Source organism: Callorhinus ursinus, unplaced genomic scaffold (assembly GCF_003265705.2).
Source record: "Callorhinus ursinus isolate GAN/ISIS: 27379988/994484 unplaced genomic scaffold, GSC_fseal_2.0 scaffold51, whole genome shotgun sequence".
In the NCBI taxonomy this organism is placed as follows: Eukaryota; Metazoa; Chordata; class Mammalia; order Carnivora; family Otariidae; genus Callorhinus; species Callorhinus ursinus.
Window position 1 is genome coordinate 3,939,486 of NW_027397113.1, and position 21,220 is coordinate 3,960,705.

Genomic DNA, 21,220 nt, shown 5'->3' on the forward strand with positions numbered 1-21,220 from the left:
CGACACATGCCCTGGCATGTGCTGCCAGATTCTTCTTCCCAAAGTGTGACTTGCGTTGCATCACACTCCTCCTGTTCAGGAACTGGTCGTGACACACACACCCCCATTGTCCCCAGGTTAATCCGGCCCCTGCTCCCGGCACCAGAAGGCTCTGGGAGGATGAGGGCTGGCATAGAGTCACACACAATTAGGATGATGCAGAGGTGGGACTCACCCCCTGGCTCCAGTGCACGGGAGAAGGTGCCTCGGAGTCAGGGAGGCCCCGGGCCTCAGGCTCTCCTAGCTGCAGCAAACACCTGCTCTGCAGAGCACTGCGTGACCCACTGTTGTGCCCGCCCGCCGGGAGGGAGGGGAGCCCTGACCTCCTGGTCAAGGGGCGGGAGCTCTCAGCACCGCTGCCTGGGCTTCACCATCGCCGCTGCCCACAAGATGGCCTTGGGACGGAGAAGGCAGGCGGTTACTGGTGTCCCGCGCAGCCCAGAGCCTGGACACCGAGGTGCCAGGGTTGGCTGCAGCAGCCTCAGCACCACTCACTCGCCCAGCAGATCCCAATTAATCCTAATACTCAATTATGGGCTCTCTCCTGCCAGTGTGGCAGGCCTGGGTTTGAGGAGGAGATGCCCCAGCCCCACAACTTCTCTGGGAGCTGTGATCCACTCTCATTCCCACCACCCCTCCACCAGCCGGAACAGAGGGCGTTTCCGCCTGAGATGTCTGTCCCCTCTGCGGGGGCTGGGGGGTAGTATGGAAGTGTGTCGGAGGAAGACTAGAATCCCACTGCCCCCCGGCTCCCAGTCTGGCAGGCTCTGGGGTTGGGGTGGGGGCGGGAGGCAATGATGGGATGGTCTTAATTGGCTGCCGTGTATCTGCTGGCACCAAACGTGCCCTTCTACCCCAAAAACGCTGCTGGCCCGGAAGATCCCAACAAGGTAACTGCTGGAGCTGGGAGCAGGGCCGGGAAGGAACAGCGAGTAGGCAGAGACTGTGCCAAGTTAAGAGCCCCTTCTCTGCTTAAAGGGGGCACCTGCCACCCAACCCCAGCGACTGCTGCCAGGTGAAGCAGGCTGGAGCTCTGAGATCTTCTGATTTTCCGAAAGAAGCTGGAAAGTCAGATTTACATTAAGTCCCCTTTAAATAGTTTGAGTACTGATGATAGCATTCAATAAGGTGAATAAACCTTAAGTGTACAGCTCATGAGTTTTACATGTGTGTGCGCTCAGGTAACCATCACCCACATCATGATATTGCATCCACTTCTTTTATTTAGAACAGTTCTAGGCTTACACAATCATCCTGAAGATAGTACAGGGAGTTCCTGTATACACTCCACCTCGGTAGCTGTCAGTCAAGGTTCTCCAGAGAAACAGAACCAACAGGAGATACGTGTGTGTGTGTGTGTGTGTGTGTGTGTGTGTGTGTGTGTAGTGTGTGTAAAGATATTTATTGCAAGGAACTGGCTTTAGGTGATTATGGGTGCTGAGCAGTCCCAACATTTGCAATCAGCAAGCTGGAGACCCAGGAGAACTGGGGGTTCGGTTCCAGTCTGGGCCCGACAGCCTGAGAACCAGAAAAGTTGATGGTGTCAGTTCTAGTCTAAGGGCAGAGGACTGATGTCCTAGCTCAACAGTCGGGCAGGTGAAGTTCCCTCTTACTCAGCCTTTTTGTGCCATTCGGGTCTTCAACTGATTGGATAAGGCCCACCCACCATGGGAAGGGCCATATCTTTACTCTGCCAATTCAATGGATGATAATTGCACCCGGAGACACCCTCACAGACACACCCAAAATCATGTTTGACTAACTATCTGGGCACTTGTGACCCAGGCAAGTTGACACCTAAAATTAACCATCACACACTATTAGTATCTCACATTAGAATGGTACATTTGTCACAGTTAATGAACTAAGATTGACACACTGTTATTAACTAAAGCCCATATTTTATGCAGATTTCATCATTTTTTCCCTGATTATCCTTTTGCTGTTCCAGAATACCATCCAGGACACCACATTACATCATTAGGCATCATGTCTTCTCAGACTCCTCTTGGTTGTGATAGTTTCTCAGACTTCCCTTGTTTCCTTATGATCTTGACAGTCTTAAGTACGACTGGTCAGATCTTTTATAGAACATCCCTAAATTGGGATTTGTCTGATGTTCCTCTCATTAGTCTGGGGTTATGGGTTGGCAGGAGGATGACCACAGAGGTCAAGTGCCCTTCTCAAGCCATCCAATTAAGGGTGCATACTACCAACATGACATCACTATTGATGTGGACCTTGATCATCTGGCGTGAGGCAGTGTCACATTTCTACACTATAAAATTACTTTTTCTTTCTCCCGTTATGTACTACACTCTCTGGAAGAAAGTCACTATGTACAGCCCACACTGAAGGGGTAGGGGTTACAACCTACCTTATTAAGGGCAGAGTACCTACATAAACTACTGGGAATTCGTCTATATAGATTTGTCTCTTCTCCCCCTTTATTTATTCAAATATATATATATATTTATATTTGGGCTCATAGGTATTTATTTTGTACAAGTTATAATCCAACACTTTAAATTTTCAAATCGCTCCAGCTTTGGCCAATGGCCACAGCCTTTCAGCTGGCTCCTGTGTGCCTTTGGCATATACCCATCATGGTGGCATTTGGGGTTTGGGGGTTTTTTGTTTTTTGTATTTTTAGCATTTTCTTACGTTTTGGTACTATAAGATGCTCTAGGATTATCTTGTATATTTTTTGTCACGTTCTGCGTTCCCTCCTGGGATCCCCTGACCTCCTCAATGATTTCTTTAATTTTGCATACATTAAAGTTTACTCTTTATGACAAATGCTTAGTATCTTGTATTCGCCATTACAGTATCATACAAAATAGTTCCACTGTCTTAAAAAAAAAAAAAAATCCCGTTTTACCCATTTAATTCCACCCCTCCCCACCCCTGGCAACCAGTGATTTGTTTACCTTATGTATACGTCTTTCTTTTCTGGAATGTCAGACTTTTCAGACTGGCTTCTTTCACTTAGTAAAATGCCTATCTGTGTCTTTTCATGGCTAGATGATTTCCTTCCATTGCTGAATAAATAGTCCATTTTGTGGATATATCACAGTTTACTTGTTCATTCACCAATTGAATGCCACCTCCTCTGGGAAGACTCCTGTGATGTCACCAAGCAGGCTCCTTCCTCTAAGTTCCAATGCATCCTGTACCAGTCTCCACACTTACTGTACAGTGTGTCTTTGCTTTCCTGTCTGTCTCTCCTTGAGACTAGGAGCTCCCTGAGGACAAAAGCCATGGCCAGTTTATTTCTGTATCATCAGTGTTCGGCACAGGGCCTGGGATGGAGGATGGAGTCAGAAAATGTCTGTTGGAGTGCCTGGGTGGCTCAGTCGGTGAAGCGTCTGCCTTTGGCTCAGGTCATGATCTCAGGGTCCTGGGATCAAGCCTCCCATCGGGCTCCCTGACGCTCAGCGGGGAGTCTGCTTCTCCCTTTCTCTCTGCTCCTCCCACCTGCTCGTGCTCTTGCTCTGTCTCTCTCAAACAAAATAAAATCTTTAAAAAAAGAAAGAGAGAAAGAAAGAAAATGTCTGTTGGATGAACGAATGAATGTCCTGGAGATGAGGAAAATCTAGACCTGGGCCATGAAGGGTACACAAGGCCAGTGAAGTTTTGAGGAGAAGTAGCCTGGCAGAAAGGGTTACTGTTTGGAGGAGAGTCTAAGATCTAGGGTTGTGAGGAATGAGGTTTGAGGGGAGGGGTCTGGATGGAGAAATGGACAGTAAAGAGGACAATGAAACAAGCTCCTTAGGAATATTCATTTATCCACACAACAACCCTGTAAGATAGTTATTATTAACGTCCGCATCTTAAAGATGGGGAAACCCAAGCATATTGGGGTGAGTAACTTGCCCAAGAGGAAATCGCTGATGGGGGTGGTATGAGATTCGAACCATCAGCCTAACTCCAATCGGTGCTCTCACCCAAGATCAGTCTGGTACAGGGCCCGGCGTGCGGTGAGTATTCAACGGAGGTGAGCGTTCCTGCTGTTGTCAGTATGAGGCACAGGCTCGGAGTCTTGGGGGACAGGTTGAGGGGTCTTTGAGGTCGCCTTCGAACCTAACATCAGCCTGGACCGGAGAACGAGGCAAATTGGTAGAGGCGCGGTGGTGGCGTTGGTGAGGGATCCGTTGCCATAGGAACAAACGAAGGCTTTAGGAGGGCGCATGCGCAGACCGGGGGAAGGTTGTTGAACCGGTGAAAGGTGACGTAAAAGCGCACGGGGTGAGACGCAGGGCTCCGAACGTCAAAGCCCTGCGTCCTCCGGCACTCAGAGCGGTGGAAAGGCGCGCTCGGTACCGAGGTCGCGGCGGCAGCGATAGCAGGCCCAGCTGGCCCGACACCAGGCAGTGCGAAGCTAACGTGCAAAGCAGCGCGAGTGAAGCGTGAGGGCGACGCCCGCGCCGGGAAGACCCCTCCGCGCGAACCGCGGCCGACCAGACCCGGGTCCCGGCTTCCGAGGCTCCGCCTCTCGGGCCTGGGGACTAATCGGATTGAGAGCGCGCCGGCCCGGACCGCGAACTCGCCAATTGCGTAAAGCGTCAGCTACCGCCCAATCCGGAGCAGACAGGTGCGAGGTCCGAAAGGCGGAGACCAATCAGCAGCGGTTGCGGCCTGTTGGGTTCGGTCTCGGCCAATGAGGAGGCCCGAGTGACGTCCCCGCGCACCAATCGGGAGTGAGAGAGCATTGGTGCCCGCCCGCCCTTCCGGCCTGAGCTCTATTTACCAGGGGCGTGCGGCCGGTTTACCAATCAGAGCGCGGCTGAGCGGCCGAGCAGCCAACCCCGGAGGAGCGGCCGGCCGGCGTCCGCCGCACCCAAGAGTTGGGGATGTCCTACAAACCCATCGCCCCCGCCCCTAGCAGCACCCCTGGCTCCAGCACCCCTGGGCCCGGCACCCCGGTACCCACAGGTGAGGATTCAGCTCTACCCCTGCTCGTCTGCCCGGGTGGTCGAGGTCTCGAAGAGAAGACGGCCTGAGTTCTGCAACATTGGGCCTGCCGCCTACCCTCGCTGAGCCTCAGTTTGCTGGCCTGTGAAGTGGGCGTGGTCATGTAAGGGCTAGTTGGTGGAGCGCAGGGGGAGGGGTTTGTCCCTGAAGTTGAGCGCCTGGAGTGAAGCATCTTTGGAGGGAATCGGGCGAATCCGGTCGGGGGTTTGGAGCGCTGGGAGGAGGCGTCCCGGCCCCGCGCTGACCTCTTACTCGCGCATGTTGCAGCCGGAAGTGTCCCATCGCCATCGGGCTCGGTGCCGGGAGCCGCTGCCCCTTTCAGACCCCTGTTTAACGACTTTGGACCGCCCTCCATGGGCTATGTGCAGGTGAGTGGGGACGAGGGATTGCCTATGGATGGGGACTGGAGGTCCCTTCGGGGCCTGAGCTCATTGCCCTGTCCTTTTTTTGACATAGGCAATGAAGCCACCCGGAGCCCAGGGCTCCCAGAGCACCTACACGGACCTGCTGTCGGTCATAGAGGAGATGGGCAAAGAGATCCGGCCTACCTATGCTGGCAGCAAGAGCGCCATGGAGCGCCTGAAGAGAGGTAAGTGAGGCCCCCACCCTCCCTGTTCAGGAGACTAACACTGGACAGTCCTTCCTTTCGAAGGACATCTGGAGGCCACTTGAGCCAAGCCTAGACAAGGGTCGGTGTCACTATCCAGAGAGGTGTTTTGAATTGAATTGAAATTGAGCCAGTTTTCGGGAAGGACCAGGGCATTTGTCTTTCAACAGGACAAATGTGAGGATTAGCCAAGCCGCTAATCTCGTTAGGCCCCTCTTTAGATTATAGTCCTGGTCCCTTTCACTGAAAGGAAAGCGGGTGGGGAGGGAGGGAAGGGTCTTTCTGTGGAGGGCAGGGGTGGGCCTGTGGAGGGTCGCTGTATGTTACTTGCCCATCCCCACCTCAGGCATCATCCATGCCCGGGCCCTAGTCAGAGAATGCCTGGCAGAGACAGAGCGGAACGCCCGCACGTAACAGGACCCAACTCCGCCACCGAGTCTGGACCTTTCCTGGCCACTGCAGAGCACCTGCTTCTCCCTGGCCTTCACCCCGAGTTGCACTTCCCAACCTGGGCTTCCTGTCCTGTGTCCCTTGGTGGGTGCCCTCCAGGAACCAGGGGGGCTCTCACTTCAGTCGACAGCACTGACTGGGACTTTTTCGAGAGTTAGTAGCGAGGTCGCTGTGAGTCCCACCCATGACCTGCCAACAGTGTTGATCCAACTGGAGCTTGCTCCTTTCTGTGGCCCCCACCACTCAGCACTTACCCAGGACTTTTCACCACTTTTCCTAGACCCCTCCCCTAGCAGGGCCTCCGAAGGCCTGTCCACCTCCCTGCCTTGTCTCCTGGGCCATAGCGACTCTTTTTTCAGTGTCTTTTGCTAAATATGCCCTTTTTGTATAAATAAAAGATAATTTGGAGTTGTTCTCTCACCTCTTAGTCTTTCTGAGTGTGGTACTTCTGCTGAGCCAGGAAGAAATTGGGAAAGACAAGACTCAGGGAGGGGAAAGGGGCGGTACAGTGGTGGGAGAGAGGGCCACTGAGCCTGGCCTTGCCTGGCCCCTGCTGTCCATTGGCTTGGCTGGGGACCCTGCCCTTCTCCAGCCCTCAGCCTTGCCAGTTTAAAGTAGTGGAAAGGGTTGAGCTCCAGTAGCTGAGAGCCCTACCCTCCTACACGCGGTGCCACCAGGGGGCAGCGCAAAGCCTTAGCAGCTTCCACAGCTGGAGGGCACTGTGGCCCGCGTGGGCCTAGAGGGTTCTTTGGATTGGCAGTCATGCCTGGCAGGGTGGAAATGTCAGTTCATGTAAGCCAGGCCCTCACATGCCTTCATGCCCTAACGTCTTAAACTCCAAGTCAGCCCTGGGAGGCTCTGAATATATACTGACTCCTCAGAGGAGAGGGGGCACTGCTTCCTTCTCCCCAGCACCTGGGAAACAGCCAAGGGGAGAGGGCTGGCTTCCAACAGGGGTGAGACCCAGCTCCATGCTGCCATCCACTGTCCCAGCACTTTCTAGCTGGCTGGGTGTGGTCCCTTGAGACCAGCCCTCAGGTGTCTCAGCCTTTGCCCAGGGTCTGGTTGGCCAGACTTGTGGACCCGGAAGGCATCAGTGGGGAAAGCCATGGGGCCCCATTCAGGGGGCTAGACCAAGGATTCAGAGTGACTACAGCCTTCTGCCTGTAGCTGAATGACCCTAGAGGCCTGGGGCACTGGAACCCTGGCCCCTCAGAAGAGGCAAGCCTTAGACCAGCTGCTTCTCGCCAGACTTTGCGGGCTGAGGCATTTCCCCTACCCCGGGGACCAGGTTCGAGGGCTGGGGAGAATGGGGATGGGGTCCTGCCATATTTCCAGGGCACCCAGGAGGGCTGGGCTAGGGTGGAGATAGGAACCACGAGTGCTTAGGGGACTCCAAAGAACGTAGAGGGAGTAAAAAGCGCTAGCATTCGGAGAACTGCCCCTTCCTCCGCCGGCTTGGGGAAGGAAGGCAGGGGCCGCCCTCCTCCGCCGCGGGCGGGGCTGCCGGGACCCCGCGGGAGTGGGGAGGGCCTACCGGGCCCCGGAAAGGGGCGGGGCGGCCGCAGTGACGCGGCGGGCGGCGGGGAGGGACGGCAGGGGCGCCGGCGGGCAGACCCGGAGGAAGGTCGGGGCCATGGGCCCGCGCTGCGCCTCCAGAGGGTCCGGCCACTGCTGGAACCCGAGGCTGGGGCCGGGGGCGCTAGCCCCGTCCGCCCCCGCCCGTACCGGGTGAGGGGTGCCCGCCCTAAACTAGAGGTGAGCCGGGACGTTGGCGGGCGGGCCAAGAGCACGGCGGGGGACGGGGACTCCGGGGAGCAGAGGGAAGTGGGGACAATGGGGCCTCTCGCCTGTTCGCTGGGTGCGAGGTGGGGAGATGGGAGGGGTGCCTGCAGCGGAACCGGGGCGCAGGTGGGCGGAGCGGGCCTCCCAGGGTGGGGGCCCGTGGGATACCCAGTGGAGCCACTCTTGCCTCAGCCCGAAGAGGGGTCAACCGCGGGAAGGATGATGGGGTGGCAGCATAAACGAGTGCCGGGGGTCCAGGAGGGATGCTGAGGAGGGAAAGTCGAGGACCGGGCTGCGGGCCAGAATAGGGAAGGCAGGTCTGGGGGCCGTAGGGGTTAGTTATGTGGTCCTGGAAGGTAGGTTCGGGTGCGGGGGGTGGGGAACACTGACAGACGCTCAGAGGAGGGGCGCACGGATCTGCTCTGCGGTGAGCCACCCCGGGGGACAAGGTTCTAAGTGGATGTCTGGGAGTGGGGGACGTGCGATCCCACCGAGTATGGGAAACGGGGTGCAGGGGGCGGGACCCGCGGGGCCGGTTGTGGAAGGCGGGCCAGGAGGGAGGGGACGGGGGCTCCTGGGGTCGCGGCCCCGAGGGATTTTGAGGGGGCTTGGGACGTGGCCGCGGCTGGAGAGGTGAAGGTGGCCCGTTAGCCCGCCGGCCCGCGCCAGCCGCTTCGGGGGGGGGGGCCGCGTCAGCGCGCGGTTGCCATGGCGACGGGCGGGCGGGGGACGGGGGCTGCGCGGAAAAGAGGTCAGCGCTCAGCCTCGCTGCGGCTCGCGGCCCCCGGCGGCGCTGGCGGCGGCGCTGGGCTCGCCTCTGCCTCCCCGGTGGCGGGCCCAGGCATGGGGTCCAGCGGCCCGCGCCCTCCGGCCCGCGCGCAGGGCTCGGGGCCGCGCGCCGCCGCCCCGCACTGACTGCCGCGCCGTGCCCTGCGCCAGGCGGAGCGGAGGCCGCGCGCGGCCGGCAGAGCACCTTCAGGATGCTCATCAAGGAGTACCACATTCTGCTGCCCATGAGCCTGGATGAGTACCAGGTGGCCCAGCTCTACATGATCCAGGTGAGGGCGGTGGGAAGCAGGAGACCAAGGGGGCCACACTTCATGATGGGGTAATGGCAGGAGCGCGCAGGCCGCACCTGGGACAAGGGGCTGGGCCCAGCTCAACCCCCATCAGCCCGGCTCTGAGCCTAGGGGAGGACAGAGAAGTCTCCCTTCCAATGCGGGGGGGGGGGGGGTGGGGCCGGGGGGGCGGTGGCTGTGGGAAAAGGGGCAGAAGGGCCTAGTGGTGCCTCCCCATCCCCCAAGTGCCTGGCCCCTGGTTGATGCTTAGCCCACTTCTGATCTCCTTTAATCCTCCTTAGAATCGTAACCCCTTGTGGGAGGGAAAGGAGTGCATGAGGAGGCAAGAGCGAGAGGCAGGGAGCCAGGAGGGGTGCTAGGTGGTAGAGAAGACTGGAAGGGGGTCCCCAGAAGGTGCATGATCCTGACAACCCCAGGTGGTCAGGGAGATGGGAATGAGGATCAGATCCCAAAACTGTGACAGATAGGGGCAGGCAGAGACCCAAGAGGGTGAGGCAGGGGTCTGGGCTTGGGAAGGATGCAGCAAGGCAGGCTCTCAGGGCAGAAAAACTGTTCAGGGCCTCAGGGAGGCCTGTGTTCCCCAGAAATGAGGGTTCGGGTCTGAAGAGACAGGAGCGCCAGGATCTGGCCTCAGGGGGTTGAGTGAGCCAAGTTCAGGCTCCAGAGCTATAAAAGGGCAGGAACTTTGCTCTCAAGCTACAAGGGGTGTGGCAGGAGCTGGTACTGGGGTCCCAGAGAGGGAGGGGACTGGGGTCAGGTTCTCAGAGAGGTGTGCGCCCCTTTCACTGTCGTCAGTTCTTCCAGACCTCTCTGCTGCCGCTGGAGCACATGTGGCACACTCCGACCTCAGGAGCTTGTGTTGGCATCCCCTCTGCCTTGAATAGTTCCCCCCCAGCCCCATGTGCACTCCACATCTCCCCTCCCCCACTTCAAGTCATATTCACACTGTGGTCATGTTATCTTCCCAATGAGGCTTTCCCTGATCATCCTGTCATAATCGTACACTTTCTTCTTCCCATAACACTTAGCACTTCTAACATACCATGTCATTTGCTTCTCTTAAGTCCCTCCCTCCCCTGGAACCAAAGTCCCACAGGGCAGGCAGGGGTCTTTGCTTTGTTCATCAACAGGAGGTCCCAATGAATATAATCCCAATGCCTGGAACAGAGCGGACAATAAGTACGTGAATGAGTGCTGGGTTGCAAGCCCTATGGAGGACTGGACAGCAGCTGTGATCCTGATCCCAGGGAGCTGCAGGGGACCAGGGTCGGGTTTCAGGGAGGTGGAAAGGCTGGGGCTAGGGCTCCAGCACTGTGCAGGGGCCAGGCTGAGCTGGGGACCCCAGGAGCTCAGCTGGGGCTGAGCTGCCCTTTCTGCTCTGCCCCGGGGTGCAGAAAAAGAGCCGGGAGGAGTCGAGTGGTGAGGGCAGTGGTGTGGAGATCCTGGCCAACCGGCCCTACACGGATGGGCCCGGCGGCAGCGGGCAGTACACACACAAGGTGTACCACGTGGGCTCCCACATCCCAGGCTGGTTCCGGGCACTGCTGCCCAAGGCTGCCCTGCAGGTGGAAGAGGAATCCTGGAATGCCTATCCTTACACCCGAACACGGTGAGTGGGGGGCAGCAGGCCTGGGCGACAAGGAGAACAGCCCTGGTGGGCACAGTAATGATCCTCACCCCTGCCCTGTGCCCAGGTACACCTGCCCCTTTGTGGAGAAATTCTCCATTGAAATAGAGACGTATTACCTGCCTGATGGGGGGCAGCAGCCAAATGTCTTCAACCTGAGTGGAGCTGAGAGGAGACAGCGCATCCTGGGTGAGGCCCAGGGCCAGTGAGGGGACCCCAGAGCCCCTCTCAGGCCACCTGCCACCTCAGTGGGCAGCCTCTGACAAGTCACAGGCTCTCTCCTGGCCTTGGCTTCCTGGCCGTGGAAGGCTGCCCTCCCAATCCCAAGGCAGGGAAGGGGTGGCCGGGGGGTAGGGGACTGGTGTGGTTCAGTGCTGCTGGACCCCCCGCCCCCAGACACCATTGACATCGTGCGGGATGCAGTGGCCCCAGGAGAATACAAAGCAGAAGAGGACCCCCGGCTATACCGCTCAGCCAAGACTGGCCGAGGACCGCTGGCTGATGACTGGGCGCGCACAGCGGCCCAAACAGGGCCCCTCATGTGTGCCTATAAGCTGTGCAAGGTCGAGTTCCGCTACTGGGGCATGCAGGCCAAGATCGAGCAGTTCATCCATGATGTCGGTGAGCACCCCGCCACAGGAGGTTCCCTTGACCCAGCATGCACCAGGCACCCCATGTTTGAGCCAGGGATGCTCCCAGGCTACTGGGGATGCAGAAGAATAAAGCCATCATTTCCATTCGATATGGCACTGAGGCAGAGGGGAGCAGCCCAGCCCGGCTGGGGGCCAGGGGGGCCTAGCCTTGAGGCATAGGTAAGAGTCAGGAGGGCAAGAAGCTGGGGACATGATCTCTGAGGTCCAGAGGGCTCTGACATTCAGAGATGCTGCTTTTCATCCGTTAAGCTTCCAGGATTCTCCAACGTTCTGTGGGTCAAGGGAGACTTAGAAACACTCAAAAGGGCCAGCAGCCCTCACCAGCAACACACTAAGAAGTCCAGCCTAAGGCTGGGACTCTGCCATCATTCTGTTGGGGTCCCTCCTGCTCCCAGCTCCCATGGCCCCATGCTCTGGCCCCGGTATCCAGGAGTCCTGTTTCTAAGCCCACAGCGCCTGCAGCTCAGCCCCGCCCCATCCCCCAGCTCTGAGGGTGGGCCACCTGCTGGTAGAACAGTCCTCAGATGGGGGCGTGCAGGGGCCTGGGCCTCCATGGGACCCCCAGTGAGCCACTTGCCATCTCTGCACCTTAGTTTTCCCTTCTGTGAACGAGCAGGAGGCTGGGCCAGGTATTAAGAACTAATACTGACTGAGCATTCACAACATGTAAGGTGCTTGGCTAATCACTTTTCCTGTAAGGTTTCCTTTAACCCCCATGACACCGCTGCAAGGTAAGAACCGCTATTCCCATTTTACAGACCAGATGAGGAAATTCAGCTTAGAGAATAATATAGGCTCCTTGTCTTACATTTGTTAAAATACCAGAAAGCACAAATAAGAAAATGAAATCACCCACATATAACTGCTGGTAAGGTTCTGATATATTTCCTTCCAGAAGTTTATAATTATAATCCAACCCTTATTAGTTTATTTCCTAGATACTGAAGTTTTAACTTTATTCCTCTGCTTCAGATGAAAATATCCCAGAATGGGTATCATCTTTCGCTACAAACTTCATTAAGTGCCAACACTTCCATTAACTATTAACACCTTCATTAACTATCAACAATTTCATTAACTGTTAATGCCTAATTGTTAACTCCTCTGAAGAAGTCAGCAAGAAGCTAGTGAGAAAGCCAACAAGAAGCCTTGGTCCCAGCTTCCCAGGGTGTCAGCGCTGGGTTTATGCTCAAGAGTTGGGGTGTCCGGAGGGATAAAGGAGGGAGGTGGGGCAGGAAGACAAATGCCCCAGTTTCTATTCCCATCTCCCGGATGGCACCTGCCCTGCCCTACTTTATGGCTCTGGGTGGGTGGTGTGCCCAGGGGAGCCATCACCCAATGTAGAGGGCTGGGCCTGTGGCTGCCCAGGGGCAGTGGCAGGGAAACTCGGACTGGGGGTGAGGGGCATGGTTCTGATGCCTGGGCACCTACAGGTCTGCGTCGGGTGATGCTACGGGCCCACCGCCAGGCCTGGTGCTGGCAGGATGAATGGACAGAGCTCAGCATGGCTGACATCCGGGCGCTGGAGGAAGAGACCGCCCGCATGTTGGCACAGCGCATGGCCAAGTGCAACTCGGGCAGTGAGGGGCCGGAGGACCAGGCCCCTGGGAAGCCTAGTGTTGAGGCCCGGGCCGCGGCCAGCCATGCCGGCACCCCCGATGGGTCTGAGGCACCCTCCGGCCCCGACGCCTCGCCAGATGCCAGTTTCGGCAAGCAGTGGTCTTCATCCTCCCGTTCCTCCTACTCCTCCCAGCACGGAGGTGAGGCTGGGGCACCGGGGCGGGGCACCGGGGAGGGAGGGAGCCGCCCTCAGGCTGGATGCCCAGGCTGAGGTGGGCGTGGCCCTGCAGGGGGCGTCTCTCCCCAGAGCTTGTCTGAGTGGCGCATGCAGAACATCGCCCGAGACTCTGAGAACAGCTCCGAGGAGGAGTTCTTTGATGCCCACGGTCAGTACCACAGCCCTGCTGGGGGTGGAGGTGTCCCTAAGCAGCTCCCACTGCCCCGTGATACAGCCCCTCGTCCTTTCAGAAGGCTTCTCGGACAGTGACGAGGTCTTCCCCAAGGAGATGACCAAGTGGAACTCCAATGACTTCATTGATGCCTTTGCCTCCCCCGTGGAGGCCGAGGGGACACCAGGTAAAGATTGCCAGCCACCAGCACCCTGTATGCCCTCAACGCTCCGAGAAACACTCAGTCCTAAGCTTAAAGGGGTCCTAAATCGAATGTCAATCCGGAGAGGGTGCTCATTAAATACACAGGTGAATGGTGAGTGGTTAAGGGGTGGATAGATGGATGGGATTAGACTGTATTCCGAGTTCAGACATAGCCCAAAACATGAAGGAATTAATTTGGAGTCCAGGAAGGCTTCACGTGGGAGGTGATGTCTAAGCGGGATTTTGAAGAATTGGACTAGCTCTGTCCAACAGAACTTTCTGCGATGATGGAAATGTTCTAGCCACTAGAACACTAGAAACCACGTGTGGTTTCAAAGCACTCGAAATGTGGCTAGTGCAACTGAGGAGCTGAATTTTGTATTGTATTGCATTTTAATTTCAGTTTAAATAGGCACACGTGGCTGGTGGCTACCATATTGGACAGGGGAGGATTAGAAGGAATTTTCCAGGCAAACAGGCATTGTGGGGAGAGGCGTCCCTGACAGCAGCAGGACCAGCGTGTGCAAAGGCCCAGAAATGTGAAATGACCCATGAGAGCCTGATGAGGGAGGACAGGGGAAGATGGGGGGTTGCTCAGGCAGACAGCAAAGCAGGGGTATCTGAAGTACCAGATGAGGGGATCCCCAAAGGCCCCTCAGCCTCCTTCACTGGTTTCGCCCTGTCCTACAGAACCTGGAACTGAGGCCACCAAAGACATTGGGGATGGGGCCCGAGCACCCAGGGACTCAGAGGTGAGTATGCTCAGCCACCCCACGTCTGCAGTTCTGCCACCCCCCCCGCCCCGTCAGAGCTACTGCTCTGACGCCCCTGGCACCCACTGTGCCCCCACAGGGCCCAGATGGAGCCGGGGAGCTGGGAGCCGAGGCATGCGCGGTCCACGCTCTCTTCCTCATACTGCACAGCGGCAACATCCTGGACTCAGGCCCCGGAGATGCCAACTCCAAGCAGGCGGACGTGCAGACCCTGAGCCTGGCCTTTGAGGCTGTCACACGAATCCACTTCCCCGAGGCCTTGGGCCACGTGGCACTGCGTCTGGTGCCCTGCCCACCTATCTGCGCTGCTGCCTATGCCCTTGTCTCCAAGTACTAGTCAGGGGTGGGTGGGTGGGGGGACATACAGGGTCTTCAAGGTGCAGATAGCACGGGGCTCGAGGGGCCAGAGAGGCCCCGTGAGGAAAGGGGAGGAGGCCAGGAAGCCAGACACCTGGGCCGGCCACCCACCCAACTGGACTCCAGTTTCTAGTCCGTGGCTCCATGCCAAAGGCCCCTTGGGTGCTGATGCTCCCCACAAAGGCCCCACGGTGCTAGGACTTGCCAACAGGCCAAGGGGACTCGGAGGGGGCAGTGGAGGGGCTGGAGGCCCTCCCACCCACCTGCCACACCTCCTCCTACAGCCTGAGCCCCTACAGCCACGACGGTGACGGCCTGTCCCGCTCCCAGGACCACATTCCCCTGGCTGCCCTGCCACTGCTGGCCACCTCATCCTCCCGGTACCAGGGCGCGGTGGCCACTGTCATCGCTCGCACCAACCAGGCCTATGCTGCCTTCCTGCGCTCCCCTGAGGGTGCCGGCTTCTGCGGGCAGGTCAGGGGGTAGGGATGTCCCAGGGAGCCCTCCAGCTGCCTGCCTCTGCCGCAGCCCCTCCTCATGGCGCCACTCTCCCGGCTCAGGTGGTGCTGATTGGGGATGGCGTCGGCGGGATCCTGGGCTTTGACGCGCTCTGCCACGGTGCCAGTGCGGGCTCGGGGAGCCGGGGCAGCAGCCGCCGAGGGAGCATGGTCAGTGTGGCCCGAACCCTGCCGCCTCAGGAGGGGGGTGTCTCTCCAGCTCTAGGGCGCTGGCCCCTGCCATAGGACTTCTCTTCGGGCAGCTCCCCGGCTGCCTTGTGTGGTCCCCTCTTGGACTCCGCCCGAGGTCCAGCCCCCAAGCCTCTCTCCTCACTTCCAAATAAGTGGAAATCAAATCGTCTCCAATCCTAAGGATATTTCTGTCCCCTGTTTGTCTAGAACAATGAGCTGCTCTCCCCAGAGGTCGGCCCAGTGCGGGACCCCCTGGCAGATGGGGTGGAGGGGCTGGGCCGGGCCAGCCCAGAACCCTCAGCCCTGCCTGCCCAGCGCACCCCCAGCGACATGACCAGTCCCGAGCCCGAGGGTGCTCAGAACAGGTGACACTTCTGCCCCATAACCCATGCCCTGGGCTCGTGTTGGGCTGTGGAGGAAACAGCACTGAGCACCCCTCCCCACCCCCCGACAGCCTGCAGGCAGCCCCCCCAACCACCTCCTCTGGGGAGCCCAGGCGGGCAAGCACAGCCTTCTGCCCACCTGCTGCCACTTCTGAGGCTCCTGATGGCCCCACCAGCGCTGCCCGCCTTGACTTCAAGGTCTCCGGCTTCTTCCTCTTTGGCTCCCCACTGGGCCTGGTGCTGGCTTTGCGCAAAACCGTGATGCCCGCCTTGGAGGGTGAGCCCTCAGGGTGGGGGTGGGAGCCACACCTTTTCCTTCATCTGCTCCCCCCTAGCTCTTTTGTCCCCCATGAGATGCTGGCTAGAGAAGGGGAACCTGAGGCCCAGAAAGAAGGGACTTGCCAAGGCCAAGTTTCCCTTCTCCTCTTGAGAAGGGGTCTGACAGGCAGGGGAAATACTTCATCCTGAATCACATCAGCAGATGAAGGTTCTGATCTCTTCTTAGCCGAGACACCTGTCTCACTTTCTCGGGACCCTGGTGACCTCCCGGGGAGTGCAGTTTGGGAAGTGCTGGCTCAGGGTCACGCAGCCTGTCAGGTGCTGCTTCCCATACCCCCTGCCTCCCAGCATGCCCCACTGAACCCGCTCCTCCCTTTGTCCTGGGTTCCAGTGGCCCAGATGCGCCCAGCCTGTGAACAGATCTACAACCTCTTCCACGCGGCCGACCCCTGCGCCTCCCGCCTTGAGCCCTTGCTGGCCCCCAAGTTCCAAGCTATCGCCCCACTGGCCGTACCCCGCTACCAGAAGTTCCCCCTGGGAGACGGCTCATCCCTGCTGTTGGGTATGCTCCCAACCAAGATATGGGGAGAAGGAGGAGGGCAGCAACAGGGAGGGATGGGAATGGGCTCCCCGCACCCAAGAGGACGTGAGCTGGTTCCTGCATCCTTGATGACCTCTCACGTCACCCGTCCCAAGCCCACGGAGCCCTACCGTGGCCCTTTGTGAGGTCTGGATCCCCAAGACCTTCTGACATTCTCTGCCAAGGAGTGGGGGCCAGTAGTGATGGCTGGGTTGGAGAAAGGAGCCAGTGGCACTGGGGTGCTAGTGTCTGGGAATAGCTACAGTGTGGGGGGCTGCTGTATCTGCATGTAGGGGTGCACAGCATATCCATAGGCACTTGTGTTCATGTCTCGGTATGGGGCATGTACCCGTATGCATGCAAGTGGGTACCCATTTGGCCCCGTGAGAGGAATGGGCCTGTGTTGGAGGGGTGGTAGCAGGCATTCTGGCAGGAACATAGTCGGCTGTCAGCGTGAGCTAGGAGGAGAGAATGCCCCCTACTCTTCCTTTGCGTCCAAATGTGGGGCACTTCAGCCTCAGCCAAGACCTGACCAGGGAGGGCTGGCAGGGGAGATGGTGGAGGTGCAGGGACCAAGCTGTCTTGGAAGCCCTGGGTGGGAAGACAGGAGGGCAGCCTGGCCCAGACCGCTGCTCAGGTTGCCCCACCTCCCCCAGCTGACACTCTGCAGACACACTCAGGCCTCTTTCTGGAAGAGCTGGAGATGTTGGTGCCCTCAACACCCACCTCTGCCAGCGGTGCCTTCTGGAAGGGCAGTGAGTTAGGCACCGATCCACCGACCCAGCCAGCTGCCCCCAGCACCACCAGTGAGGTGGTTAAGAGTAAGTCACCCAGCCACCCAGCCTGGGGAGGGGACACTTACTCTACCTCCCTTGCCCCCAGCGTTTGTTCTGGAACCAGAGGGCCCCAGCACCCAACTTTGGACTTGGCAAAGGGCAGGCTTGGCGGAAAGGAGGGAGGAAAGAGTACCCAGGGGCCAGACATGTGGGCACGAGGAGGGAGGCCACCCCTGACTCACTGCCCAACGTGGCCGTGCAGTCCTGGAGCGCTGGTGGGGGACCAAGCGGATTGACTACTCGCTCTACTGCCCCGAGGCGCTCACCGCCTTCCCCACCGTCACGCTGCCCCACCTCTTCCACGCCAGCTACTGGGAGTCGGCTGATGTGGTGGCCTTCATCTTGCGCCAGGTGGGCCAGGGGATACGGGGTGGGAGATGTGAACTGGACAAGGGATGGGGAGCTCCGGGCCAGGGGAGGCGCAACCCCAGGCTCCCCGTTCACGTGGCCTCACGTGCACAGGTGATCGAGAAGGAGCAGCCACAGCTGACGGAATGCGAGGAGCCGTCCATCTACAGCCCGGCCTTCCCCAGAGAGAAGTGGCAGCGCAAACGCACGCAAGTCAAGATCCGGGTAGGTGCCCTGCCCCTCGCGCCCTCAGGAGCAAGACCCTGCCCTCTCCCCCAGCACCCCCGCCCAGCTCCTTCCCGGGACCTTCCCCGGTGCCGCCCCCGCCCCCTACAGTCCTGGCTCCGCCTCCTCGAGCCTCGCCCCCGCCCCTGGGAACCGGGGATTTCCTCCCGTTCCACCGCCGATTGGGACGTCGGATCCTCGCTCTCCGCACCGATCCTCGCCCCCTGAATCCTGTCTTGTCACGGCTCCATCCCCTGGGAGCCGCAGTTTACACGCACCCCCGACCTCAGGTCGGGTCGGAAAAACGCCCACCATTGGGCCTTGCCCCTGTCTGGGCGCGGCCCCCCCCCCCCGCCCCAACAGCTCCTCCCGCATCCCTGTCCCCGCCGGGCTGCGGGCTCACGCCGTCTCCTCCCGCCAGAACGTCACTTCCAACCACCGGGCAAGCGACACGGTCGTGTGCGAGGGCCGCCCCCAGGTGCTGAACGGGCGCTTCATGTACGGGCCCCTGGACGTGGTCACGCTCACTGGAGAGAAGGTCAGGACACGGCGGCCTTGGCCCCGGGTACACCCGCCTCCATCGAGCCGACCTCGCGCCGACGGGGAACTCTCGGTCCCTCCACCCCCGACGACAGCCCGCCCAGACCGTCCTCCACTCAGGGTCCGGGGGTGCGCAGGGCTCCGGCCCATAGGCCCTCTCGCCCGCTCTTCCCACCAGGTGGACGTCTACATCATGACGCAGCCGCTGTCGGGCAAGTGGATCCACTTCGGCACTGAGGTCACCAACAGCTCCGGCCGCCTCACCTTCCCGGTGCCCCTCGAGCGCGCGCTGAGCATCGGCGTCTACCCGGTGCGCATGGTGGTCAGGTGAGCGCCGGGCGGGCCGGGCTTCCGCGGGCCGGGGCTCTGCTGGGGCCTCACTCGCCCTGTGCCGCTCACGCAGTCCGTGGGCCGCAGGGGCGACCACACGTACGCCGAGTGCTGCCTGACCGTGGTGGCCCGCGGCACCGAGGCCGTGGTCTTCAGCATCGACGGCTCCTTCACCGCCAGCGTCTCCATCATGGGCAGCGACCCGAAGGTGCGCGCCGGCGCCGTGGACGTGGTCAGGTAGGAGCGGCGCCACCCGGTTTGGCTCGCCGCGGTGACTGGCCGCACCCCCGCCCCCTCCCCCTCCCCCTCCTCCTCCCCCTCCCCCGTGATGGAGCTGACCGCCGTCCCACCCCGCAGGCACTGGCAGGACGCCGGCTACCTGATCGTGTACGTAACGGGCCGGCCCGACATGCAGAAGCACCGCGTGGTGGCCTGGCTGTCGCAGCACAACTTTCCTCACGGCGTCGTCTCCTTCTGCGATGGCCTCACCCACGACCCACTGCGCCAGAAGGCGATGTTTCTGCAGAGCCTGGTGCAGGAGGTGTGGCTGCGGAGGGTCCCGCCCCGCCCCCCTCCCGGGGCAGTAGGACCCGCGGAGGCCCACCTGGCCCCACCCTCCCGCCCCGTGACCCTAATTGGCTGGAAAGGCCCCTAAGGCCTGCCCCCTACTGGTCCGAGAGGCCTCTAGTCCTCCTGACCAACTCCGGCTCGCGTCGTGGCCCAGTGACGTGAGCCCTGTGGCCCCGCCTCCGGAACCTTCCGACCTGGCACGCCCAGCGGACCCACCCCGGTCTCGCCCCCGCCCCCACCCCCCCGCCCCTAGGATGGCTGACTGGCCTCTCCCGCCACAGGTGGAACTGAACATCGTGGCTGGCTATGGGTCCCCTAAAGACGTGGCCGTCTATGCGGCGCTGGGCCTGCCCCCGAGCCAGACCTACATCGTGGGCCGCGCGGTGCGGAAGCTGCAAGCTCAGTGCCAGGTGAGGGCCGAGTGAAGGCGGGGATCGGGAGCTGGCCAGGGAGCCCGAGCCTGGGTCTGAGGCCATGAGGACCACCTGTGTTAAGAAGCACCTGAGGGGACGGCTATAAAAAGGCCAGCTGGCCTCAGGGGCCTGGGCTCCTCCTAGGATAGGGTCATGAGCAGCTTGGAGCTCCTGGGCAGGCCAGGATTGATAACCGAGGCGGGGGTGTGCTCAAGACCTTGAGTGCTCGGTCCACTCTGGCTTGGCCCTAGGCATGGACCTTGAGCTTTCGGGGCCCCAATTTCCTGTCTGTAGAACAGAAATGATGACCTGGCACCAACCTCCACAGCTCTCATGAACATCACATAACACGCACAGGGCTGGGAACAAAGCAAGTGCTTACTGAATGTTAGTTGCTGTTCTTTCCCGCCAAGACCTCAGGAAACTGAAGCCCAGAGAGGCGCAGAGCGAGAACTAAAGCCAGGGTGCTCTGGCTCCCAATCTGGGGTTCCTATCTGCTGAGAGAAGGCTCTGGGTCAGGCTGTGCCAGGCCTATAGCGCTGCCAGCACCGGGGGAGCCTGGGGGTGTCGGGGGGCAGGTGAGGGCTGCATGTGGGCCTGAGACCAGCCGTGCCCTCATCCCTGCCCACCTCTGCCCACAGTTCCTGTCAGATGGCTACGTGGCCCACCTGGGCCAACTGGAGGCAGGCTCCCACCCTCACGCACCCACAGGACCCTCCAGGGCCGCCCTGGCCAAGGGCAGCTACAGCGGGGCTGCCCCTGTGGACTTCCTCCGCAAGCAGAGCCAGCTGCTGCGCTCCAGGGGCCCCAGTCAGGTGGAGCGCGAGGGCCCAGGGACACCGCCCACCACCCTGGCCAGAGGCAAGGCCCGGAGCATCAGCCTCAAGCTGGACAGCGAAGAGTGAGGCCCACACTGTGGCTGGCCCTGAGATATTTATTCATGTACGCGAGGGGCCCGAGTGGCCCGTGCAGGAGGGCTGGGGGCCCAGACCCGTGGCCCCCCAACCCCACACCCTGCATTTTTGTCTGCCCCTCATTGTTCCTTCCCTTTCATGTCAGGGGCACCTAGCCTCGGTGGGGGTTGGAGGGAGCAGCAAGGGCCCAGCGGCTTTTCCAGTTTGTGTAAATCGATGAAAATAAACCACGTGTAACCCACCTGACTGTCCACCTGCCTGGCACCACAGTGCAACCAAGCCCAGTTTCCGGTTTGATGGGGACACTGAAGGGCTGAGAGGGGCCGGGATGCGCCCAGGGTCGTAGCATGGGTTAGAGGCAAGGCCACGCTGGGGGCTGGGGCCCCAGAGGTCTCATGGAGGGCTCTTGCACCCGGCGCTGCCTCCTGAACAGTCCCCCCACCCCACCCCGCCCCCCCAACCTGTGTCAGCCCTCCAGTTCACAGGGGCCTGGGGCCGTAAGACCACAGGACCAGAGGCTGAAGGGGAGAGCTACAGTGGGGGGCCCATCTCTCTCTGGCCTTCCTGGCTGTGCCTTCATCTCCCCCTGAGGACTGAAGGCCCCCAGGCACCTCGG

The 21,220-nt window shown here is 60.0% G+C and overlaps 2 protein-coding genes across 5 annotated transcripts; both read left to right on the forward strand.

Annotated features, from left to right (window-relative positions):
* The first annotated feature begins 4,509 nt into the window (after positions 1-4,509).
* Positions 4,510-6,478, forward strand: CDK2AP2 (cyclin dependent kinase 2 associated protein 2). 2 transcript variants are annotated; one of them, XM_025879051.2, is made up of 4 exons: positions 4,510-4,974; positions 5,281-5,381; positions 5,470-5,602; positions 5,967-6,478. In XM_025879051.2, the coding sequence occupies exons 1-4, from the start codon at positions 4,893-4,895 to the stop codon at positions 6,032-6,034; spliced, it is 384 nt and encodes a 127-aa protein (XP_025734836.1). In that variant the 5' UTR covers positions 4,510-4,892; the 3' UTR covers positions 6,035-6,478. The 2 variants fall into 2 exon arrangements, with proteins under 2 accessions (XP_025734836.1, XP_025734837.1); XM_025879052.2 differs by lacking the exon at positions 4,510-4,974 and adding an exon at positions 4,976-5,116.
* Positions 6,479-7,637: 1,159 nt separating this feature from the next.
* On the forward strand, positions 7,638-20,845 carry PITPNM1 (phosphatidylinositol transfer protein membrane associated 1). Of its 3 annotated transcripts, none has more exons than XM_025878602.2 (24): positions 7,639-7,828; positions 8,795-8,913; positions 10,329-10,543; positions 10,629-10,750; positions 10,958-11,182; positions 12,648-12,974; positions 13,065-13,160; positions 13,243-13,350; positions 14,058-14,119; positions 14,220-14,470; positions 14,782-14,971; positions 15,058-15,165; positions 15,394-15,551; positions 15,641-15,846; positions 16,240-16,410; positions 17,085-17,249; positions 17,467-17,615; positions 17,727-17,837; positions 18,259-18,375; positions 18,556-18,704; positions 18,795-18,944; positions 19,065-19,248; positions 19,559-19,687; positions 20,332-20,845. In XM_025878602.2, exons 2-24 carry the CDS (start codon positions 8,836-8,838, stop codon positions 20,593-20,595), a joined length of 3,735 nt encoding a protein of 1,244 aa, XP_025734387.1. In that variant the 5' UTR covers positions 7,639-7,828; positions 8,795-8,835; the 3' UTR covers positions 20,596-20,845. The 3 variants fall into 3 exon arrangements, with proteins under 3 accessions (XP_025734386.1, XP_025734387.1, XP_073739490.1); XM_073883389.1 differs by having other exon boundaries at positions 13,246-13,350; XM_025878601.2 differs by having other exon boundaries at positions 7,638-7,828; positions 18,259-18,704.
* The last annotated feature ends 375 nt before the right edge of the window (positions 20,846-21,220 follow it).